Here is a 26,513-nt window from a genome sequence, read left to right as displayed (position 1 = left end):
TTCGCTCCCGGCGGCGCAACAGTCGCTGAAAAATCCAGGAAGACACTGTCGAGAAATTAAAAAATGGAAGATGGAACTGGCGGAAAATTTACAAATGAATAACGGCTGAACTAACTCATGTGTGCTAGCAGGCAATTAAAAAGAAAATTTAAAAAATTTAAGAAAGTTAAGAACTATCTTTCTGGTGTTAGCGGCCATTATTGTGCCACGTTCAAAAGTACTTGAACGATCTGAATTTTGCACCATGTTCAAAAGTAATTATCAAAAAAACCTGCAAAGCGTGTAGCTTACAATATATCCACATTTAAAACACTGCTGTACATGGAATTGTCATGAATTGTACACTGAGTGACAGTCATCAGCAGATGACAAACATTTTGTACTGTAAAAACAAAGTTATTATCCTAGGGCTTCAGCTGAAGTAAGACTAGCTTAGAAATGAGGATAATGTTGTTCCCCAAGGAAGTGTTCCTGATCTATATTAACGACATAGGAGACAATCTGAGTAGCCTTATTAGACTATTTGCAGAAGATGCTGTCATTTACCGTCTTGTAAAGGCATCAGAAAACGAATTGCAAAATAATTTAGGTAAGAAATCTGCGTGGTGCGAAAAGTGGCAATTGACCCTGAATAAAGAAAAGTGTGAAGTTATTCACATGAGCACTACAAGAAATCCGCTAAATTTCGATTACGCGATAAATCACACAAATCTGAAAGCTGTAAATTCAACGAAATACTTAGGGATTATAACTACAAATAACATAAATTGGAACGATCACATAGATAATGTTGTGGGTAGAGCAAACCAAAGACTGCGATTCATTGGCAGAGCAAAAGGTCTACTAAAGAGACTGCTTACACCGCGCTTGTCAGCCCAATTCTGGAGTATTGCTGTGCAGTGTGAGATCCGCATCAGGTGGGACTGACGGATGACATCGAAAAAGCTCAAAGAAGAGCAGCTCGTTTCATACTGCCGCGAAATAGGGGAGATAGTGCCACAGACGTGATACCTGAATTGGAGTGGCAATCATTAAAGCAAAGGTGGTTTTCATTGCGACGGGATCTTCTCATGAAATTTCAATCACCAGTTTTTCCACCGATTTCGAAAACACCCACCTACGCAGAGAGAAATGATCTTCACGGTAAAATAAGAGAAATCAGGACTCGCACAAAAAAATTTAAGTGCTCGTTTTTCCCGCGCGCCTTTCGAGAGTGGAGTGGTAGAGAGACTGCTTGAAGGTGGTTCATTGAACCCTTTGCCAGGAACTTTATTGTGAATAGCAGAGTAATCACGTAGATGTAGACGTAGCACCATAGTTACAAACGGAAAATATTGCAACTTTCCTCGAAAGTTTGTTTTTGTACATAACTTCGAGTACATCTTGAGCAAATGTAATGAAAACAATATTAGGCTGTGAATACCATATATTATATTTTTATAGTTTAGGAAATGATGCATTACCTGCTTCCCTACTAAAATGATGCTGGGTGAGATGATGCATTATTATAAAGACTTCTATAATTTTTATGTACATTTTAGACACAGAAATACTTTAAGTTATACGCGTTATGTATTTTTATACTCATTTTGAATATAAAAGTGAAATGGCGACACTTGACATGCACACTGTGTGTGCTGTTATCTTCTTCTACCTGGAAATGGGGTGTGTTGAGTTTTGTTTTTGTTCATACTATCATTTAGGCCTGGAATGAAATGTCAACAGCCTGCTTAGCATGCTACACGAGTTTTGTACAGTTATAGAACAATTAAAATCTGGAAATAGCAATGTGGTAATTTATATGAGAGTTCACAGACGTGATTTAGGTGTCGCACATTCACTACATTCTTCCATTAGCTGAAAGTAACTCAGACAGCCTACTAATTTATGTGCTTGCCTGTTAGCATAGTATTTTAGCTAACATATATTTTGTGCAATTAAGGTCATGTTTGTTATAGTACATGCCTCAGTTAAGTCTAAAATTAAATTTGATTTATCTGCTTATAATCTTATTTTTCGTCATATGGTTTTCGTAAGAATTTAGATGTGGAAACTGTTCGGGGACACCTAATTTGAAAGTATATATATATATATATATATATATATATATATATATATATATATATATGCGTGGAAACAATATTGTGACACACGACATAATCATGCATTTTTTGTGCTGCAGACGTATTTTTGGAGGCATGTTACAAACAGAAATAATAGCATAAAATAATTTAATTTTGCAAATATTTTATTTCAGGTCCTGTTATACTTTATACCAAGAGATCAACATCCTTTACATAATTTGCTTTTGATAAATACTGTTGAACATGGCTCAAATTCAGATCATTAGGATACTTTTGAAAGTGGCATCGTAATGACCACTCTCGATTGTGAGCTATTTCTGCCATCTTGGATTTTTCGATTTTTTACAATTTTTTAAAATCTTTTAAAAATTTTTTCGCCAGCACAACTAGGTTAGTTCCGATATCTCGCAATTTTAATTTCTCGCTAACACTCTCTCGCGTTTTTGAATTTCCCACCACTTTTACATTGGATTTTTATATTTCCTACCGGCAAAGTCTTGGATTTTCTGACGACTGCAACGCCACCAACGTGTCTGCTTGAATATCGTCCCTGAATGTTTACTGTCTTCCTACTCACTCTTAATGCGAGACTTGCAACTCGGCTGCCGAACTTTCCCAGGTGGAGGTACTCCCGGCCTTCAGTGCCGTACCGTCACAGTCTTTGTGACATCACACACTCGGGTTGCCTACATACAGGGGCAGTTTGGTCTGGCTCTTTAAGCCAAGCCTCTAGTCAGAGAGCTCCTAAGAGCGCGTGCGCACCCAGGCGCCCACACACACTCATACACACACACACACACACACACACACACACACACACACACACACACACACACACACACAACTACCTATCGTCATTTTGAAATTTCTTATTATGCTTCTCCTTAGAAGTAGGCCAATTAGAGGGGAAGACGATAACACATCATGTTCTACGTGAGATGAATATAACTGCCGTTACTGAGTGGTTTCATATTTTTTTTTTATTTCTGGCGTAGCTTTATACGTGACTAGGCGCAGTCCTTGGTTGCTGAGCAAGGATGCGACATTTACCAGTTGGAAATATGGTGCCAGGCCTCTCTTAAAAATTAATGTTTCTCGTTTCCTTTTCATAATCAAGAGGCGATCTGTAGCATTCTAGCCGCCAACGTCACGTTCACCAACAGTTTAGCACAACAAACCGCATTAAAAATAATGCGTTTCTGAGTGATTTAATGCGGTGTGTCACTTACACTGAAGACTTTTGTAACACGCTGTTACCAAAACTACAAAAAGCATCAAATATGGCATGTTAGCTTAATACACACTTAGATCAATATGGTACCCGCTCAGTTTACTTCTATCAGTCACACAATAGGATCCGTGGTGCCACAAAAACATCGCTGTTTCGTCGCACAAGAAAGGAGGGTTACTAAACTTTATAGTATCTCATGTTCAGCAACTTTTCAAAGTCATACAAACATTATAGTGGCACCGTATTGGGGTATTATCTTTATCTTTCAGTACAAAACTTTTGTCACCCTCTGCTGGGTAATGCTGGATTATCCCGGCGTAGCGAGGAAACTGCATGACACTAGTTTTAACATCTGAATTTAATACACGTTCGTACTGGTAAGAAACGAGGATTGATGTGCTTTGAACTACCCACTTTCAACTACTTTTCAGTCACTCAAACGTCGCTACAGCTAGGTAAAAAATAGTGTTGAAATTTCTGGTAATTTTTCTGCATACGATGTTGTAACATTACAAACTGGTGAGATTTCTTGATTTGGCATGTCCATGACTCATCGTTAGTCGCTGTCTTCTCGGTAATTCTCAAATTACATGGTATTTTCTTCGACAGAATGATGGCATATCGTCTTTCATGCTTGTCTGCCTTACTGGATTATGAGAACAGAACATTTATAAAGCAATTATCCTTTCAGTGAAATTGGAACCACTTTTTCTTCACATTTGCGAATGTAATTTTCCACTTCTAGACCAAATATTATTTTATGTGTTTCATCAAGTCTCTGCATCTAACGAACTTGATAGTCCTATGGCTATGGAAAGGAAGAACGTGGCTATGCCTGTGAGCTATAATTGCTGAAATTCATGCGAAAAGTGCTAATTTTCACGCCAAGACGACGTTTATTACCCGTGGCGTGGAGCTTTACGACTATTAATTCATCTAATGTGACACGCAATATTACCCAGTTGCCTGAAAAACTATATAGAATCTGAAACATGTTAGTAAATAGTCTTGGTGTTTCTTTACTACAGTGAAGCTGGAAAATTTTCGTAATTAGCTCGTTATTTCGCCTTTCTTGTTTATCTCAACTAAATGGACTATACAGCGTCGAATGTTAATAATCGAACGATATTCGACTTCGGGGAGGCGAGTAAGTACCGTAGAAATTTCTCCAGAAGAGATAAAACCGAGAAAGACAGAGAAGAACAGGAAACTGATTAAGCTAGTGAAATGAAACCCCGGTGCCACTCAGTATTTTATGAAAGTTCAAGATGTAGACAGAACCTTCCTCTGCATTTGTTAGATTAAAGGATTCTTGCCTATAGTTTCCCGTTGTACGTTGTACTGCCGTTCCGACCAGGCAGATATTTTCCTCCATTTGATTATTGTCATAGTGTATTCTTCCGTTACAAGCGTTAGCTAATTAACTAGTGTTTGAAACTCTCCTTCAAATCAGTGATTGCAACTTGGTCGTCTACCCACGACAATCTTATGTAAAGGCATTACTCCCAGAACAAATCTTTCATTCCACAGTGTAGTATGAACTCTTTTGAAACTTCTGGCAGATTAAAACTGTTTTGAGGATCAGGGCTCGAACTCATAACCTTGCCTTTTTCGAGCAATTCACTTTCCAACTGTGCTATCCATCCACGAATCCCCTTTCTGTACACAGTTTTAATCTGTTAGTAAGTTTCAAAACAGTGCACATGGCTCTGTAGAGTGAAAAAATTGTTCAAGAAAAAAAGAGCCTCATCTGTGAGTACCTGATTTTTCCGTGATATCATTTTTCCAGGATTGCCAGTCCAGCAAGATACGAAGAAGAGCACCTTCGAAGTTTGGAAAGTTTGGACAGATACTGACAACAGCACTGAAACTGTGGAGATGGGCCATGAGTCGTGCGTGGATAGCTCATTCCTCTGTTTTTATACTTCGGCTAATTTTAACTTCCAAACCGGAGGCCTTTCCTTTACCCATAATTATCAGTTAACGTAATGGATGAGAGTCATTGTATTCCATCTCTTCGCGAATCATATAAATTTTGTTCTGTGGGACATCGTATTTTAGCTGTTTGTGTATTGTGTTTTCTGGCGCGGATATTGGGAAATAACTGTTGAACAAGAGTTGTTGGTGCTCAATTCCAATGGTCTTTAATCTGCTGCTCGGCCGTGACCAAAGCTCGTTCTGGATTAATTTCAAACTTGTCCAATGGCTGGACAATCAGGTGAATTGCATTTTAAGGCAGAGGAAATATTTGTTATTCATGGACGAAGTTTTGTTCACTGCTTGCAACGTGCTAACGAAAGTGGTTATGTTTGTCTGCAGCCATTGGGTGCTGCATTGCACACTAAATAAATATCAGTTTCTCCAATGTACCTACGTAACTGCAAACGATAGTATTGGCGAAAGTCACAACACTTAGTCAAGGTAAAAATGTAAATATCGTGTGACTAGGGCGTCCCGTCGGGTAGACCGTTCGCCGGGTGCTAGTCTTTCGATTTGACGCCATTTCGGCGGCTTGCGCGTCGATGGGGACGAAATGATGGTGATTAGGACAACACAACACCCAGTCCCTAAGCGGAGAAAATCTCTGACCCAGCCAGGAATCGAACTCGGGCCCTTAGGATTGATATTCTGTCGAGCTGGCTACTTTATTAATCTCATTTTGTTCTACCGGCTGATCAAAAGGTCAGTATAAATTTGAAAACTGAATAAATCACGGAATAATGTAGATAGAGAGGTACAAATTGACACAAATAACAAAGTAAGACAAAGCAAAGATGATATTCTTTATAGGAAATGCTCCGTATGTCCACCATCATTTCTGAATAATAGCTGTAGTCGAGGAATAGTGTTGTGAACTGCACTGTAAAGCATGTCCAGAGTTATTGCGAGGCATTGGCGTCGGATGTTGTCTTCCAGCATCCCTAGAGATGTCGGTCGATCACGATACGCTTGCGACTTCAGGTAACCCCAGAGCCAATAATCGCACAGACCAAGGTCTGGGGACCTGAGGGGCCAAACATGACGATTGCCATGCGCTGTCACTGACGTTTTGCTGTCCACCGCCATCTGTCGGACATTTTGGGAACTTTTTTTGTTCTAATAAAACCTCATGTCATTCCAAGCATGTGTGTCAATTTTTACCTCTCTATCTACATTATTCGGTGGTTTATTAAGTTTTCAAATTTATACTGACTTTTTGATCACCCAGTATATTGTTCGTTGACTTTGTTTGTGGCGGACGTCCGATGACACTCGTTCAGGTTGTTCGTTGATCCGTTCACTCATTTTTTTATTACAGAGGATAACTAAACCCTCTGAGCGAACACGCTGAGCTACCGTGCCGGCTGGCCACTCAGCTACCGGGGGCGGACATTTAGTCAAGGTTAGATTACATATAGTTCAATTCGTATATAGAGAATCGAGGTACGATACACAAGTACACTAAAGATCACTTAGAAGCAAAGTCAAAACTGTTTAAATTGAACGTTCCTGATCCCAAGTCCAATCCAGGTCAGTTGGCTTGCTGGGTGTAATCCTCTGTAAATATCCACATCAGAGTAGAGATCTGGAAGGTTGCTCGATGGTTCTTTGATGACTACTGCTAGACAATTTATGGATAATTACTTGCAAAACCGGAGATAACTGCTGATAATTTCACTTCACTGCCGTCACAGTTCAACTGGTTCCATAACCATAACTGCCTGACTTGTAGCCATGCAGCCTCTTACATACCAACCGAGGAAAACTTCACTTATCCTGCATTGTTTCGCAAAAGTGACGAGTGCAAGAAAGAAGTCTGGTGACTGCGACGCCGAGTGAGGCAACGTTAGCACCACCTGCCCCAGTGGCGCAGTCCACAAACCTTATCGTAACAGTGTTGTTAGTTTGGTGTTGGCGTTTGCCGTGTAGACAACCCAGCAGATCTTGCTGTACTGCGGGTGGGCATAAGCTCCAGTAAATTCCAGTTCCGATTGAATAGAGCTCCGGGAATGCATTGAAAAGCGGTGTCTGATGGGCCTCGGCCACCAATTAGAAAAACTATGCACTTCGAAGGTAAGGATTGCCAATGATATCGATTTTATGTTCTTTCCCTCCCCTCCCCCAAAGTATTCACATTAGAAGCGTTTCACTGGCGTTTGGCCATCAATTAGTCCATAATAAAACACTATCTTGATGGAGTCCATCACAAATGGAGCGGTTTGGGTTAAGGGGAACACGAGGAGGAGGATACTGCACAGTATTGAAGGAGAAACTGTGACACAAGTGCAGCTGCATTCCCACTTCACGTGCTACTGCGAGAGGAAAGAGAGACGCTTTATGGTCCGTCACTTCTGCGCAGATGAGATGTTTCTTATCCTGCTCGGACCTCACATTTCGTTGTTCCTTGCTGGGTTTACAGTTCATCCACTATCCTTATTGCTATCTTTGTTTAACTCAGATTGAACTCTGTTCCAAGGATGTTGCCCATCCATTTAATAGATATTTTCTCTTTGCCTCTCAGCCAAGAGAACTATGTCACCTGGATACTTGAAGTTCGCCGTTTGTTGCACTTGCACTTCCATTCCTGTCCAAAAGCTTTATTCACTTCATATATTGTTTCTTCTGCATACATGCTAAGCACTAAGGTTACATGTGCCCACTAACTCACAGTACGAGAAAATCAGTTTTATGGGGCATTCCAAACTCGACTGTTGAGTGATTTAAACATTTCGTGATAAAGTAATCTAAGCAGTAAATATATCGTAAGAAATCTGGGGACGCATAATTAGACGGGATTATTCCGTAAAGAATAGTTCTCGAGTTCACTAACAAGTTTTATTTTTCCCATTCTTTCACTTGTATGTAAGGCACTGGGCATACAAGTGAACGTAATTTCCTTCTTTTTTACGTTTCCGCATTCATAGCACACGCACAGGTACGCATATCTGTCGTCCGTTTATTAAGGTGGAGATGGTTCATGTAAAAATTGGCATTTGAACGCAACACTAATGGACGATCCGGGAAGCCAAACCCGAGGCCCTGTTTTTAAGATGCTACTACAGTGTCTTCATCTACATTAGTACTCTGCAGAACCACTGTGATACGAATCGCAGAGGGTACTTCCCTTTGAATGGAACTTGAAAGGAGGCGAAAGATAGATGGAACAGAAGTACACTCTGCCATATGTCATAGGCTGGCTTATGAAGTATAGATATAGAAGTGCTGCTTATTACTACTTCTTCTCATTCAATTCACTTATAGAGCACGGAAAGAATGACTACTTAAACGCCTCTCTACGCACGTAATTAATTAATCTTGTCTTCACCTAGAGAGGAACTACGTTGAAAAGTAGCCATGAACATTTAAACTACTGACAACCTTATCGGGTGGGCCAAGAACTTTTCCGTCACCCCTCATAGATGGGTGCTCCCAACTGTATATCGTATAACGTTACACGTCTTCAATGGGCCAAATAATAGAGGAGCACACTGGAGGCGTATAGTGTGGTTCAACGAATCACGATCTTACCTCTTTTCAAATGGTGCAAATCTTCGAGTGCACCGTCGACCTAACGAACGTTATACCCTCAGTGAGTCGAAGGTGTATTTCAGCCTGAAAGTGGCTCTGTGATTTTTTGAGTACTTTTATCGTACCACGATTTGGGCCTGCTTATTCAGAATACCGAGAATATGAACAAAGATGTTTATTCTAACACTCTCTATGGCTATGTACTGATCTTTGTTCTACATCTTCTTGACGTATGTACTGTGAATACTCTGGTCTTCCAGGATGACAACAGTTGAGTTCAGGCCGCGCGGGATTAGCCGAGCGGTCTTAGGCGCTGCAGTCATGGACTGTGCGGTTGGTCCCGGCGGAGGTCCGAGTCCTCCCTCCGGCATGGGTGTGTGTGTTTGTTCTTAGGATAATTTAGGTTAAGTAGTGTGTAAGCTTAGGGACTGGTGACCTTAGCAGTTAAGTCCCATAAGATTAAAAATAAATAAAAATAAGATGAGTTCACTGGACTGTGCGCATACTTTCCTGGTTTGACGAATACTCGCACTATCGCACCTTACCCGTTGAATCATCCGACTTTAGTCTGTAATGTCTGGGACAATTTGGAACAATACGTGAAACGAAACAATCGACATCGCCGGATCTGATCATCAATGAATGACTTCATATGGCATACCTAAATAACGCGAAGCACTGTGTGGAGGTAAGCTTAGTCCCAGGAAGAAGGCTTTTGTGATATTCTAAGCCGGTCTATGTGGCCGAGCGGTTCTAGGCACTTCAACCTGGAACCGCGCGCCCACTACGGTCGCTGATTCGTATCCTGCCTCGGGCATGGATGTGTGTGATGCCCTTAGGTCAGTTAGGTTTAAGTAGTTCTAAGTTCTAGGGGACTGATGACCTCAGATGTTAAGTCCCATAGTGCTCAGAGCCGTTTTTTATGATATTCTGAGGATGAAAAATAATATACGGGACATAGCTCGGAATCTGGGGACTGAAATCACAGCTTTTTTGGAAACCACAAGCAGGCTAAATGTTTATCGGATATTTTAGGCGTGAATTATAACCTCAAAAACTAATCTAGTGTACAGAGTATCTTATTGTAAACTTTATGTTTGTAAGTCACATGTATGCTGGATGACAATCATTGAAGTTTAATTGACATATGCCCGTTTTGCTGAATTTATTTGAAGTTGTGCAGAGAGTTCGTAAGCTTGCCTTACAGTGTCATCATGCATCATCTTGAGTATGTAATACGACGTTTCTCTCTTCATCTCATATATTCATAAAACAGGAAAAAGTACACACTACTCGCCACTCACGCTCAAGCACAGAGGCTTCTTGGGTTCCATCACACCCACGGAGGTTCAAATGTATGCTAGTCTGTATAGTGTTGACAATGAATCGTGGCAAACACTGATAAGTTTTCTTTGAGCGACGCCAGGTAAGTCGGTACATGTGTTACAATTTTTTGTCATTGATTTTATGTGAATCGATGTACTAAAAGTATTTGTTTCGTGTTTGTTTCATGACCCACGTTCGAGTTCGATAATATTTTCCAGTGCTGTTCTGACGACGCGGCAAAGGGGGAACCGAAAGCTATTGGAGACCAACCGACGCCCTGCAGTCGCGCAGACGTCCTGGAAGACATTGTCGAGACCCAATTTAATTATTAAAAATGTGTCGTTGACAAGCGAAACGAAAAAAATTGTATTCACAATTGTATCTAATGTCCGACTGTAATAATTAAAAGTTGTGTTCTATCAGATATGTGTATGTCGGTGACTGATTATACGTAATAAGTGCTCAGAAGATGTTCTAAGATATCTCAAAGTCAACTAGAGGTTTGATATGTTGTATTTGAGAGGTGTACACGTTTTACCATGTCCTCCGCCCCGCCCCCCCTCCCTCCATCATTCTCCATTCTCCTTTTCTTTTCCTCTTTCACCATCCTACCCCCTTTCTCTTCCCTGGTTCTTTTTGCTATTGTTTCTGTTTGCACTATTCACAGTTTTACGTAACTTGTTTTTGCCACAATGACCTTTTTTAGAAGGTAACTGATTATTTGTTGTTATTTTACTCATTTTAAGTATGTACAAAGCTAAATTTGGTCTGGTTTTTAATGTCATAATTTTAATTTTAACGTTTCACGCAAGTTTACCATCCTAAAGTTTCAGCCACTATCGCGCACCCTTCTTACGCACGCTGCTAGTGCCCTCTCTTGCCAGAATCTTTTCTTAGGGCAAGCGTTGGCTACGTGGCACTTGGAACTAGCTGTACATTGGTGAGGAAGTACTAAATAACAACAACCGTTTTGTTTGTGTTTTAATTTAATGTGGAGGTGAAGTTTTACATTTGAATGAGCCCTGTGGCTATGTTTTGACATACTTCTGCAACAACATATAATCCAGTAAGTCTGAATATTTTTTTGTATTCGTAACGAGATATTATTGTTGTTTTCACTGTCAACTTGTTTATGCTGTCAATATTTCCTTCTGAAGAAGAGTCTTTTATTAACACTGAAATCATGATAAAGGGGTTACTGTTTCTACAATCAAATATCTAGTTGGGGGAGTTGCTTAATATGACAGTCTTTAATCTGGATACTTTCGAGTTAAAGGAAGATTAGCCAAGCAACTTCAAATGGAGATTCTTATAGCTCGGAAGAATTTGATGGAAGTTTAAATGACAGTAAACGTCCTTACACATTGAACAGGATCGGAAGTGTAACAGTATCCCTGGCAGTTAATATTACGAAGACTTTGACTAATTATTTTTCACTGCAGTATTCAGGCACGCACTGAATTTTTATGAAGTTTTACGAACTGTTAGTGTTCGTTTAACCAGCGTCAATAGTAATGTGGTAGTTAAATGTAAATCAAGGAATTATATTAGGGCAGGTGAACTAATTAGATCTCATAATTAGGTTTGTTAAATAACTTATACGATCCAATTCTGACTGTTATATATTTACTGATCTCTTACAATCCAATTGAAACGAATATCGGAGTGTTATTTTGCCAATCCTTATTCCGATTCTTGGTGAAAGTGTTACCCCGGTGATTCATAGCTGACGTGAAAATTGACATCTAAACTCTAATAAAAAAGTGCAGCTAATGATATCACTTGAAGTAAGTTACTCAGACTCTTTCGTATTTAAGGACAGGATTATCGTTAAATACTTTCATTATAAAAGTATATGAAAGAGAAAATTGACACCACAGATTATCATATTATTTGAACTTCAATTTATGGCGTCTTCGCTTGTTTCACAATTTTGCAAACGTTTTCCACGAAAGTATTTCAACAGTCAATTATCCATGCCTCTACTCCTTGATAGCGAAAATGGTCTCCTATTGAAGACTCTTATTTAAACAGAAGAAGATTTTACTTTTATGAGTATTATTGCAGGTTCGCCTGAGTCCTGGTTGTACTACTATTTGCACCTGTGGCTTAACGACACACGGTCACGGCAGCAACTATACGAGAAATGGAAGTCCTTATCCATTAATTAATTCGTCGCAGGCAGCCTGTAGCTGTTGTCATGAGAGGAAGGACAGCGCGTCTCCATGACAGAATAGATTCTACCCTAACCTGATCTAACCTCCTTGATCCCGCCAAAAATTGACAAAGGAGATCGTGCACATTGTGACCAAGCTGTTGGCGGATGTCTACGGGCGGCTTGTGGCGGTTGGCCTACTGACAGTTGTCGGTGTCACCGTGAACGAAGCCTAAGAAGCTCGCAGCGAGATCTTGTGCAAAGGATGACGGGAGCACACACTGTTCGGCCCGCAGAGGTTCTTCTCGTGACTCGGAACTTGTCCCACTAACATCATATACTGACGTGACAAAAGTTATGGGATACATGTTAATATTGTGTCGGACCTCCTTTTTCCCGGCCTAGTGTAGCAACTCGACGTTGCTTGGACTCAACAAGTCGAACAAGTCATTGGAAATTCCCTTAAGAAATATTGAGCCTTGCTGCCTCTATAGCCGTCCATAACTGCGAAAGTGTTGTCGGTGCAGGATTTTATGCAAGAACTGACCTCTCGACTATGTCCCATAAATGTTTGATGGGATTCATGTCGGGCGATCTGGGTGCCCCAAATCTTTCCATCGAACGTCCAGGATGTTCTTCAAACCAGGCGGGAGTAACTGTAGACCGATGACATGGCGCATAATCATCCATAAAAATTGCATCGTTGTTTGGGAACATGAAGTCTATGGATGACCTCAAATTGTCAATGACCGGTTCAGTTTGACCAGAGAACACAGTCCATTCCATGTAAACACAGCTCACACCATTATGGAGCCAATGTCAACTTGCACAGTTCCTTGTTGGCAACTTGGGTCCTTGGCTTCGTGGGGTCTGCGCCACACTCCAACCCTACCGTCAATCTTACCAACTGATATCGGGAGTCATCTGACCAGGCCACGGTTTTCTCGCCGTCTAAGGTCCAACAGAAATGGTCACGAGCCCAGGAGAGGCGCTGCAAGCGATGTCGTGCTGTTAGCAAAGGACTCGCATCGGTCACCTGCTGCCGTGGCCCACTAACTCCAGATTTTGCCTCACTATCCTAACGGATAAGTTCGTCGTACTTCTCACATTGATTTTTGCAGTTATTTCACCACCGGTTGCAGTGGCCGAGCGGTTCTAGGCGCTTGAGTCTGGAACCGCGCGACTGCTACGGTTGCAGGTTCGAATCCTGCCTCGGGCATGGATGTGTGTGATATCCTTAGCTTAGTTGGATTTAAGTAATTCTAAGTTCTAGGGGACTGATGACCTCAGATGTTAAGTCCCATAGTGCTCAGAGCCATTTTTTGCTTATTTCACCCAGTTTTGCTTGTCTAACAGAACCGAAACTCAAAGCAAATGCCGCTGCTCCTGGTCGTTAAGCGAGGGCGTCGTCCACTGCGTTGTCCGTGGTGAGCAGTACCGCCGAAATTCTGTATTCTTGGCACAGCCTTGACATTGTGGATCTAGGAATAGTGAATTCGTATTTATTTCCCTTTTCGCTTGAATCACCTGAGTACAAGTAAAAGCTTTGCTTATGCATTGCACTTTTACCTGTACCTCCCTAAGCGACACTATCGCAGTCTGAAAAAAGCATATCGCTATCCCATCACCCCAGTGTGTATTTCCAATCTACTGAATGTATTGTGCGACATGCTTCAGAAACACAGGAGAACAGTTTGTGTGATTGCAGTAAATAAAGAAAAAATAAAAGCCGAACTGAGGCTATCATCAAAGACTGTGATTGAGTTACACGCTGTTGGCTTGATGGGGGTGACTCATTTTCTTGTCTGGTGCGTTTATAAAAATTGTCCTTGACAAGTTTTGTTTGCGTCATTTGCACCCATCTTAGACGCGCAGACGCATAGCGCTGGCACGCCGCCAGTGGAGGAAAAGGCAGCGGCGAAACCGAAACCGGGTGTCCCTCGGTGGCCAGTGTCCTCGGCGGGGCGCTTCCTTTCGCCTCTCGCATGCGTAATGCCACCGCGTTGCGCAACCACCTGCTGACCGGTCGGCCACTTTCACCGCCGGTGCGTGGCCCGCTGTCCGCTACCCGCTGCCCGTAATTGGCTTGTTTACTACTGGGCTCGCCCATCTCCGCGAGCGAACCCCACTGGGTCACAACAAGTGGGGGAAATCTGCCCGTCGGGCGTTGCCCTGGATGTTTGGCGGCGAGTAAGTGCCGTTCGACTCTTCGCTAGCCAACTTTCGATTCGTGACTGCCGAAGAAGGGCGCGAGGGGAAGGTAAGAGGCGGTAGGTCACACTCAGGCCGAAGAGGCGCCTCCCTCTCACTTTCCTTTCTGCAGGGGTGGAGCTACTGTCCTTTAAATCTCCTTTCCACGCGCGTCGTCACTGGAGGATTTCAAAACACGCAGATACAGACGTTCTTTTTGTCCTTGTAAGAGTGGTTACTAAGTATGTTTCAGCAGCAACTAGCACACCCGCAGAAGCTACCGAACACTATTGCTTCTTCACGGAGGTGCGTCATTAGTTATGTTCTTTTTGTCCTCTTTCCCTGCACTGAGTCACTCCAATATCCAGAAAGAAATTTCACTCTGCAGCAAAGTGTGCGCTATGGCAGATCAAACGTGTGTACTACACTGGGAGCTGAAACAGATATCTTAGCCTATCGCGAGCTAGTGCTCTACCGATTGAGCTACTCAAGCACGACCCAAGACCACTCCTCAAAGCTTTACTTCCACCAGTACCTCGACTTCTGCCTTCCAAACTCCACAGATGTTCTCCTGCATAACTTGGCTAGACCAGAATTTCTGCAAGAAAAGATACAGCGTATTGGAGACATGGCTTAGCCACAGACTGAGGGATTGCGTCAAGAAATAATTTTCGCCTTGCAGTGGAGTGTGCTCTGACTTGAAACTTCCTTGCTGATCAAAACTGTATGTCAGACTGGACACTGCAATATCTTTAGAACCTTTACAACTCACATTACATTGCTTTATTCTTTTTTTGTTCCAAGGAGTTTAAGTGTAACCAGATGTACTTTGGCTGAAGAATCGGACTGCTGGAATCATTCGCCATGGAGAATCGTCAGTTAATTTTAATTACTCCTTTCCTGTTTTCTAATGCATAAATTTACAACCCGAGGCGAAATCACGGAAGTGAGAGTGTTAATGAGAACAGGTGTGCTTAGGACGCCTTCAAGCTTGACTTCTGATGAAGTATTGTATGGAAAATGCTGTAATTAACAGCGCATTAACTGGGGCAGACTGAAAACGATTATTATTGTGCAAGCATAACTGCAGGCAAATACTTGGTAACTAACCTAGGAGGTAGCTCCTTTCCTCAAAAATAAAGAAATAAAACGAGAAAAAAGAGAGAAAGAAAGAAAAGACCTCGGAGTAACGAAATTGTGAGAAATGAGAGTGTGTTTCTCTAAAGCAAAAATCCCAGCAGCCGACTTAATATTGTGAAGAAAATCACCTTAACTGTAGTAAACATATCGCGGTACTGGAATGGTAAGATTTCCAAGCCGGCCATCGAAGAAACGTAAATGGAGTTGCTACATCGAGAAGTGATTTGTAATGTGCAACCTCAGAATCATGGAAATACGTCACTCTTAAAAAAGAATCGTGACACTTCTCAAGTAAGAAATTTTAAATTACTGTTAACAGTAAAGACGTATAGCAATGTTTTTTGAGTCGATATAGTGTCATTATTACATAAGACTGTAGGAAATGTGCACTGCAAGATATTCTTCTGCTCGTATGATTACGATTGATGTGATCAAACTGAGGCGTTATCGACTACGAGGCACATGGCAAACGTTGTAATTGGCGTACAGAACAGAGCCGCAAGTAATGTATTATCCGATTTATTTTGATCGTTTGTGCTTGTCGGATTCGAGCATGCTGAAATGTATTGTTGCTGTAGTGGCACCATCATCAACGCAAGACAGTACGCAACCTGTTGCTCTGTTCTGCACATGAATTGACAAATTATGTTTTGAACAATTTTAATAAACATTTTTGGAACAGTGATTAAAATTTTTTGTTTTTATAATTCAGTCGTAATCACACCACATATGCTACAAGAACATAGGTGACCGGTTTCGGTCATATCACATGACCATCATCAGACCCATGGCATCCTTCAGCTGCTGAGAAGAGTGCTCCACCTACCATCTTCGAAGGATGCCATGGGTCTGATGATGGCCATGTGATATGAACGAAACCGGTCACCTGTGTTCTTGTAACATATGTGGTGTGGTTAAGACTGAATTTTAAAAACAAAAAATATATAAAATGGAAAAATTTTAAATTATGTTTTAGTCTTACCTTTCTGGTCACTATCATAGATGCTTTCTTCACATTCTGTAATGGATGAAGTAACTGAAGATGCTGGCAAGGTCTCTGTCCAGAACGTGAAGAGGAATAGGAGTAAAAAGAGAAAACATTGTTTTTACGGTGGCTCATGTATTTTTTATTTTTTCATCTGTTTTCCTATAAAAAGCTTAACATACGTATAAAAAAGATTGAATAAAACGATATGGGGAAAGGGGTGTACTGCGTCGCGTCGTTTGTATTTACAAGATGAAGGGGATAACGTGTAATAGTAGTGTTTCTCCGTTGCCGGTCTGGAGAAGGGACCCGTGTTGCTCCGTCGAGCCCGAGGCCTCTGTGCGTGCCGCCGTGCCGCCGAGGGGCCGGGGGCGGGTGCGTCGGCGCCGGCGTCGGCGTCGGCGTCGGCGGCGGGCCGGCAGCGTGCCAGGTACAGCGTTGTAACGGCTGCGCGGTGTCTACGGCCGCGCGGCGCGCGCCCCTCAGTAGGGTGCGCCGTACGAGGAGGACGGGTAGCTGTAGCCGCCGCCGCCTCCGTGTCCGTACGTCGTCTGCTCGTACTGCGCCACCTGGATCGCCTGCCGGATGCCCTCCAGGTCGATGCCGACGACGCGCTGGCTCACGTAGCCGGGCACTCCGTACGAGGTGGAAGGCACGCCGTACGCCGTGGACACGCCGCCGTGGCCGCCGCCGCCGACGTAGCCGCCGCCGCCGCCGCCGCGCTGCTGTTCTTCGCGCAGCAGGATGGCGCGGATCTTGCCGAGCAGTTCGGCGTCGACGGTGGCGCCCTCGCTGGTGGTGTAGCCGGGGCTCACCGAGATGTAGCCGCCGCCGCCGCCGCCTCCGATGAAGCCGCCGCCGCCTCCGCCGATGAAGCCGCCGCCCCCGCTGGGACGGTTGTAGCTGTAGCCGCTCGGCGGCTCGGCCGTGGCGGCTGCCACCATCGCCGCCACCACACACTGCGCACACACAAAACACGACCGGTGGAAACCTCGGCAGCTACAGGTACAGTCTGCCTGTACTACTGCCGCGCAAGTAGAGCTGGGCAAACGATACTTGCGTTCGAACGGGCTCGAGATTTTCCGATACGCCGCAGCGTTCGATACAGTATCGAGCTCGTTCGAACTATCACGTGACATTTGAATCGCGCAAGGGATACACAAGAAATTACGAACTACGAACTAGCCACAACAACAAGTTATGGTTCTGCTTAAAATTTGGCAGTTTCGTGAAACACTGGAGGAAATAGCATTAAATCCTACCACTGATAAAGTCATGCTGCGTTTGAACAAATTCAAAATCCGAATTCTCATAGAGTACCGGTATGTATGGATATGTAAACATTTATGGTCATTTAAGGAAAGGTAACGGAAATATTGTCAACTACAAAATATTATTTGAATGACCGCGGTATAATATTTTACTCGTTTGTGAGAGGCGCTAATGATAGCTTGCCCTGTTCACATATTAGAATAACGGGCCGGCCCTGGTGGTCGTGCGGTTCTAGGCACTTCAGTCCGGAACCGCAGGTTCGAATCCTGCCTCGGGCAGGGATGTGTGTGATGTCCTTAGGTTACTTAGGTTTAAATAGTTCCAAGTTCTAGGCGACTGATGACCTCAGATATTAAGTCACATAGTACTCAGAGCTATTTTTTAGAATAACGGATAAAAACTACCAAGTTTTAATCAGTTTGAACACAAGACGGCGACATTCAGTTGGATCAATCCAGATAGTTAATCAAGAATTTCATGCCGAACAAACGAAATGTAGCGTAATAAAATGACTTTAATTTTTACCGCGAGAACGAATTACAGCACGAGACCCGGAGGCCGTACCGTCAGAGTTCACTAGATCGCGGGACGAGCGAAAACTCGAGAATTGGAAAGAATCATGCTTCAAGTCTTTTGTTTATTTCGTTTTGCGGGACAGATGATTTATGTGCATTCTGTTTCAGTGCTTTTCTTGGATTCGTTGTACTATTCATTCCGTGCAGTGTCAGAGCATTTAGGGCAAATAAGGACTCCCAGGGCGTGTCTGCCCCCTCTTTCGTCACTAAGTATAAAGGTGCACTGCGGAATGGTCGATATAACGTTGTGAAACTGCCTGCAGACGCCCCTTGTGACGTAGTTGTGGGGAGAGAGCGGGGACTAGCCTCCCTGCTCTTTGTTTGGAAACACTATACCTTGTCACGCAGTGGACGTGAAGAACAATAGTAAGTCCCACCCAGTAGTGAAAGAGAGAGGGGGAGGGCTACAAGACTGGACGCTAGCTCATTGCGTGAGAGCGAAACTAAAAATTTAGTAATGCGGTATTAGATACTCAGTCAATCCTCAGATGTTTTCTGTGATTCTTAGATATGTTCCATTGTATCAGCGCAAGGCTGCATCCGCTGAACGTAGTTACTGGTTAGGACAAGTCACATAATGGCAACCTACTGGATCCGTAGAAATACCTCAATGATTTGTTAATGTGAGATATACCGATATGCAGCGTCGTTTAGACTCCATATAAAACTGTAGGTCCCCTCATAACTGGCTGAATAAGTCCGTTCAAACGTTGGAGGAAGGCAATGGTATATCAATCCAGAAGAACTATGCCAGTAGGAAACTGTCAAGTCGAAACCAGCTTTCAGGTCGATGACAGTTTCACTTTTACTAAAGCCGTGTGCATGTGTCAGGCGTGGTATTTTACCCTTCCGCGAATATGGGACTGGCAAGCCCCGTTGTAGCTAAGAAGCTACCGATATGAGATCCGACATTAAGTCGTGCGACATTCCGTCGAGACTGAATTTATAAGCCCTGCCACAGAAATGAGACTGAATTTCATAACAGCATTCGGCTCAGACTGGATAAACTTCCGATGTGCCTACAGCTGTACCTCAGGGAGATGCTGAGTCTTACACATGTACACGGAGACAGATACGAGACGAGTTTTCATTTGCAATATAAATAATGTACAAAATATCCACCCAGACGTCAATATGTGAACCCAGTCCTTGCATCAATAATGCTCTTTGGATACGAAATGTTTTCTGTTCGCTTGAGGGTGACGGCATAGAGTAATAGTTAATCGTCGTAGGTGTCGTGTCTAGTGCGGCGTCCAAAAATACTGATGTAACCCGAGGGAAATTCTTGGAAATCCCTGACCACAAACGAGCAATGCGCGTGCGAGTCATTCTTCAGCATATTAGGTACTGTACTGCGGCTGTACGCGTCAGGAAGGGAAAACAGCATTAGAACTTTTTTTGTACGTCGATGTTATTAGAGGTATAGAACAAGATTAGGGAAACGAATAGCCCTTGTGTCTCTTAGAGCGACGACTCCGATATTGTCTTGCAGCCATTTAATGATATCATGGACGGCGCTGTACCTCTCGAATACGAGACCAGTGTCTTAACCTCTCTAACGTGTCACTCGATTCGTGTTTCGAATTCCCATCCTTGGGCAGCTCTCGGCTTTGTACAAACAAACACATCATCGTACGTGATTTTTATTAACTTGTGTACGTGGTACACCAGTTGGTTGTGTCAATTAAGCTACGCTTAGCAGAATGGTTGAATCGTACACAGAATTCCCTGCAGAGCGCTAACATGTACTCCACTGCCAGTCCTTGCATAGGCCACTGAACTTGAACTGATTTCTAAAACAGAAACGCTGCTTCGAGACGATTTCACACATTTGTAATACGGGATTCTCAAGTCAGATACTCGTTTAAATGATAAAGAAGCTACGGCGTTTGTTAGCAGAATAAAGCTGCATCCCTTCAGATGACTATTGACAGAAAGAGAGAATGATAGCCTAGTTGTAACACAGAAGAAACATGGAAAAGATACACAGCCCGTACTCTCACGCTCAATCTTGCGAGCCTCTTCTGAGGTAAAACACAATCTGCAGGACTGTGCTGCGCTTAGAATTCTCTCCGGACGGACGCAACAACCAATGAAGAACTTATAACCTACAAATACGGCAAACATTTAAGAAAGCGTGATGGGATAGAGCAGTAACGGGAAGCTCTCCTCAAACACAGTGATGCAGATGTGCACTATTCCTCGGGGTACTAAGTAAAAGCTCAGTTATTATAGATTAAGCGGTTGTTAGACCGAAAACAGACAGGAGGCGAGAACATATCCACACAAATTAGTGACGCCTGGTATTTAACGAAAGGTTATAATCTAATAAAGTGAAGAGTGCTTTACGATTTTCCGCTGGTCGCAGCACATATCTTCTGCAACACAGAAACGATAACAGATCCTCAGGGCTAATGAGACACGCTACTTTCGCTTGTGCCCTCTTAAGTGTGGTTTCTGACACCGGTACTTTCACTCTGCACTATAGCTTCTTCGTGAGTAGCGTGACTGAATGTACCCAGAGTTGGCTTTTTGTTTTAGTTCCTGCGGAAATGTTTCACGAGGCTGGTGTATAGCCTCTGTATAATTCTATTTTCCAGCTTTCAGATATATGCACGAAAAGCGCTGTTATTCCAAAGACCTGCCAATACAGCGAATGTGATATGCTTGCAGTTTGGCAACCCAACCTTGTTTTATATTATGAGCAATTGGCTACGGAAACAATGAACTAACGAAATGATAGCAACCACATTTTGAGGTGAGCTATTGTGATCGCTCAAGACCATTAGATCACTCAGATCGAAACATATGTGGACACGTTTCTTCTGACTCACTTGGTTAAATTTGTGACCTACATCTTTGTTTGCTCCTGCAGACACTGCACTCACCAGGTAATCTTTCAAGCCATTTTAATTTTCGGTCTAGTCTCTTTTTATGATCTAGTACAAGAGGAGCAATTTCTGGACAACTGGCGAAGTTAACTCATTGAACGAAAAGGCACAGTCGTTTAACAACATATACGGATTTCCAAAGGGGGAGGTTCAAATTCGCGGCCGACCATCTTGGTTCGTGTTGTCGTTCAACGCAGTGCTTGATTGTTTCCATTAGCAAGACCACTGCCGATTTCCTTCTCATCCTTCGGAGCGGATTCGGTTGCGACATATATTTTGTTCTGCGTTTCGCTGATTTATTTAGAAGCATAGTACGTATGTATAAAAGCAGTCTGAGATACAAGGTTTAAGGCTGTCTTCGTAATTTAAATTGAACTATATGGTATTTTGACGCTTTCAATGAACACAGAATAGATTAAGAAGAACAGAAGGACAAAAATTGAATTGCGATTTGAGTAGACGTAACGAGACACCCTGAAATTTTCGTTTGTTACTTTCTGGAAATGACTCTTCTGGCACAAAGTTACGTTTTTCCTTGAGCATGGACAAAAAATGAAATAATACAGTATGAATTTAATTCTGCGGGAAATAGAATTAAACTTGAAGAAATGAAGAAATTTGCCGAGTCCAAATACGTATACGAGCTTATTATTACCTAGTTGGCATCGTCTGAATTGCTTTTCTGAACTTTGAACTAAGGATAAATGTACTAGAACTTGCAAAAGAATTTCACTGTTCGTTTCTGCTCAGATCTTACAGTTCTATTATGATTATCAACGAACGGCGAGACACTTAATATCTATGTCTAGCTTTAAGTCTACTGGAAAGCAACTCAAGTACAAGTAGAGCCCACATACGAGCTGCCTGAAAAATTGTAGTTGTACTAGAAACTGTATCTCTTACAGGGAACATTCATCTGACAGAATGAGCGATAGAGTCCTGAGGTATTGACAGAAAAGATGATGCTATAAGAAAAAAACAGAACATTACACAGTTTGGTGAGACAGTTCCCGAATGTCGCTCGCATTCCCACAAGGAGCAGTAGTTAGAGACTGGATCCGAACTTTGGAGGTCCGTGGTTCAAACCTCCGTCCGTCCATTATGGTTTCAGTTTTCAGGGTTTCGCATAAATTGAAGCTAAGCCTACGATGGTTCTTCCAGAACGTGCTGCCAGATATCCGTCCCATCGGTGTCCAGTGTGAGCTCGTGCCCTGTGTCTAGTGATCTCATGTTGTTACAGTTTGTCCACTTAAGACTGATCAACAGCAGTCACCGTGACTGCAAATGAATGACCAAAAATGTACGCGAGACTGTAGAGTCAACTATGCTAACACAAATTCCCTGTCGTAAATCTCTCTGAAACTTATCCAATTTGAAAGCCTATCGTTGCCCTTCCAGTGAGAAACATTTTAAGCGTTCGTTGGTTTCTGACTGGTGTCATTTACATAGAAACTTTCGTGCTGGTAGTCATCAGATTCGTTGAATTTATTTTAGTATCTATTGAGCATCATAGTAGCTAACTGGCCTCACTTAAGCTCTGAACGGGTTAATGTTACTTCTGGGATAATACAACAATAGAATGTATTGATATTCTGAATGCATATTTTTGTGACTGAGTGGCAGTCTTATGAGAAATTATGGCGAGCTGGCTGAAGCAAGACCAGATATGAGTTCTGACATGTATTGATCTTCCCCAGGATAAAGAACATTTAGGCACAGGCATGCTTCTCCAGTAAGAAGTTCTGGGAATGAAAAGGTGACTCTCCATGTGGAATTATTATGGTTTTCAAGACGAACACGGCAAAGTAGCAGATAGCTGGACCCTCGCACTGATCTCGGCAAAAATCTAGTACGACCGAGTATGACATGAGAGTCCGGCTCTGCGATTAATAATGTCCACGTCGCCAACATTTTAACCGCGGCCGACTTTGAGAGGCAAAATCGGGAGAACGCGACAAGTTAAATCGCTGCTGTGGTCGGCGTATGCTTACCAGAGCCAAGGCGTTCATCTCGCTTAGGAGCTCCGACTGATGTTGTTGCGAAGCTGCGGGAGCAACTGACGCTTTGGCCAGGTCCGCCGCCGGCATTTATACCCGGGCGCGGGAGCGCACCTGCGTGACGTCACGGCGAAATGTGCATAGCCGCACCGCCTGCGGTGGGCGAGGGGCGCGGAAGGGGGGGAAAGGGGGGCTGGGAGAGGATGCCGCGCAGCGCACCCGCGCGTGTGTGTGTGTGAGCGCGTGAGTGTGTGCGTGTGAGAAAAAGTGGTACTGGAAAGCGGCGGCAGCGGCTGACCCCCTCCCGGCGCGGCGAGATGAGCAGCCGGTGGCGCGGTAGGGGTCAGCCGGGTGACCAGGAATCGGGGACGAGCCGCGAGGAGCTGCTGGCCGCTGCGGGCGCCTGGGGGCCTCTCTCACACTGACCGCTGGCTGGCCGCTGCGGCCGGCGCCTTACCGCCCGCTCAACACTGCGTTACACGCCAAAGTCGCGAAGGGCTGAGTTCCGTCTGTCAAAGAAGAAGGCGCAAATCAGTCACGTCACAATATGCATCTACACCAGGGAGGTTTCCAAATGCGGCCCTCGTACCCGAAACGTCAGTTTATCCGGTCCGCTGATTTGAATTTGCTTGATAAAACGTATAGAACACGACACGTATCTGTCCTACTGCTCGTGTTACTAGGACTACATTCACCCGTTAAACCTTACATATGAGCTAATTCGTGCATGTTGGTTGAACCACTCTGGAATATTTAGAGCGGCAAAACTATAGGCCTATATCTCTGACATCGATCTGTTGTAGAATTTTAGAACATGTTTTTTGCTCGCTTATCATGTCAGTTTGGATTGGTTCAAATGGATCTGAGCACTATGGGATTTAACATCTGTGATCATCAGTCCCCTAGAACTTAAATTATCTATTGCAGCATGTATGTATGTACATAGATGTGTGTGTGTGTGTGTGTGTGTGTGTGTGTGTGTGTGTGTGTGTGTGTGTTTATTCAAATGGTTCAAATGGCTCTGAGCACTATGGGACTTAACATCTTAGGTCATCAGTCCCCTAGAACTTAGAACCACTTAAACCTAACTAACCTAAGGACATCACACACATCCATGCTCGAGGCAGGATTAGAACCTGCGACCGTAGCAGTCGCGCGGTTCCGGACTGAGCGCCTGAACCGCTCGACCACCGCGGCCGGCGAAGTTTGGATTCCGTAGAAATGTTGGAACACCTGAGGCAATGCTGACCCTACGACTTACCTTAGAAGAAAGATTAAGGAAAGGCAAACCTACGTTTCTAGCATTTGTAGACAGAGAAAGCTTTTGACAATGTTGATTGGAATACTCTCTTTCAAATTCTGAAGGTGGCAGGGGTAAATACAGGGAGCGAAAGGCTATTTACAATTTGTACAGAAAGCAGATGGGAGTTGTAAGAGTCGAGCGGTACGAAAGGGAAGTAGTGGTTGGAAGGGGGTGAGACATGGTTGTAGCGTTTCTCCGATATTACTCAATCTGTGTAGTGAGCAAGCAGTAAAGGAAACAAAAGATAAATTCGGAATAGGTATTAAAATCCAGGGAGAAGAAATAAAAACTTTAAGGTTCGCCGATGACATTGTAATTCTGTCAGAGACAACAAAGGACTTGGAAGAGCAGTTGAATTGAATGGACAGTGTCTTGAAAGGAGGGTATAAGATGAACATCAACAAAAGCAAAATGAGGATAATGGAATGTAGTCGAATTTAGTGGGGTGATGCTGAGGCAATTAGATTAGGAAATGAGACGCTTATAGTAGTAAATGAGTTTTGCTATTTGGGGAGCAAAATAACTGATGATGGTCGAAGTAGAGAGGATATAAAATGTAGACTGGCAATGGGAAGGAAAGCGTTTTTGAAGAAGAGAAATTTGTTAACATCGAGTATAGATTTAAATGTCAGGAAGTCGTTTCCGAAAGTATTTGTCTGGAGTGTAGCCATGTATGGAAGTTAAATATACAAATAGTTTAGACAAGAAGGAAATAGAAGGTTTCGAAATGAGGTGCTACACAAGATTGCTGAAGATTAGACTGCTAGATCACATAACTAATGAGGAGGTATTTAATGGAATTAGGGAGAAGAGGAGCTTGTGGCACAACCTGACTAGAAGAAGGGATCGATTGGTAGGATATGTTCTGAGACATCGAGGGATCACCAATTTAGTATTGGAGGGCAGCGTGGAGGGTAAAAATTGTAGAGGGAGACCAAGAGATGAATACACTAAGATTCAGAAAGATGTAGGCTGCAGTAGGTACTAAGAGATGAAGAAGCTTGCACAGGGTAGAGTAGCATGGAGAGCTGCATCAAACCAGTCTCTGAACTGAAGACAACCACAACAACAAGATCATGTCATAACTGGAAAGCCAGAATCTATTCTGTAGGAATCAACATGTATTCCGGAAACAGCGATCGTGTGAGACCCAATTCGGTTTATTTGTTCATGAGACCCAGAAAATATTAGATACAGGCTCCCTGATAGACGGCATTTTCCTTGATGCGGGAGGCGTTCGATACAGTTCGGCACTGTCGCCTGATAAACAAAGTAAGAGCCTACGCAATATCAGACCAGCTGTGTGGCTGCATTGAAGAGTTTTTAGGAAACAGAACACAACATGCTGTTTTCAATTTAGAGATGTCTACAGACGTTAAAGTAACCTCTGGCGTGCCACAGGGGAGTGTTACGGGACCATTGCTTTTCACAACGCCTGTAAGCAGCTATGGGTGTTCATTTCGTTGTAATATATAAATGAGCTAATAGATAGTGTCGGAAGTTCCATGCGGCTTTTCGCGGATGATGCTGTAGTATACAGAGAAGTTGCAGCATTAGAAAATTGCAACGAAATGAAGGAAGGTCTGCAGCGGGTAGGCACTTGGTGCAGGTAGTGGCAACTGATCCTTAAGATAGACAAATGTAATGTATTGCGAATACATAGAAAGAAGGATCCTTTTTTGTATATTATATGATAGCGGAACAAACACTGGTAGCAGTTACTTCTGTAAAATATCTGGGAATATGCGTACGAAACGATTTGAAGTGGAACGACCATATAAAATTAATTGCTGGCAAGGCGGGTGCCAGGTTGAGATTCATTGGGAGAGTTCTTAGAAAATGTAGTTCATCAACAA

General features: G+C 43.1%; 1 protein-coding gene across 1 annotated transcript; it reads right to left on the bottom strand.

Moving 5' to 3' along the window:
- Positions 1–16,734: 16,734 nt before the first annotated feature.
- LOC126281687 (shematrin-like protein 2) lies at positions 16,735–23,421 on the bottom strand. Its single transcript, XM_049980853.1, has 2 exons — positions 23,349–23,421; positions 16,735–17,578 (listed from the first exon to the last, which is right to left on the bottom strand). Exons 1-2 carry the CDS (start codon positions 23,364–23,366, stop codon positions 17,102–17,104), a joined length of 495 nt encoding a protein of 164 aa, XP_049836810.1. The 5' UTR covers positions 23,367–23,421; the 3' UTR covers positions 16,735–17,101.
- Between the last annotated feature and the right edge of the window lie 3,092 nt (positions 23,422–26,513).

The sequence above is a fragment of the Schistocerca gregaria genome, chromosome 7, assembly GCF_023897955.1.
Source record: "Schistocerca gregaria isolate iqSchGreg1 chromosome 7, iqSchGreg1.2, whole genome shotgun sequence".
NCBI classification, from domain to species: Eukaryota; Metazoa; Arthropoda; class Insecta; order Orthoptera; family Acrididae; genus Schistocerca; species Schistocerca gregaria.
This window is presented reverse-complemented; position numbering and strand designations above follow the sequence as displayed.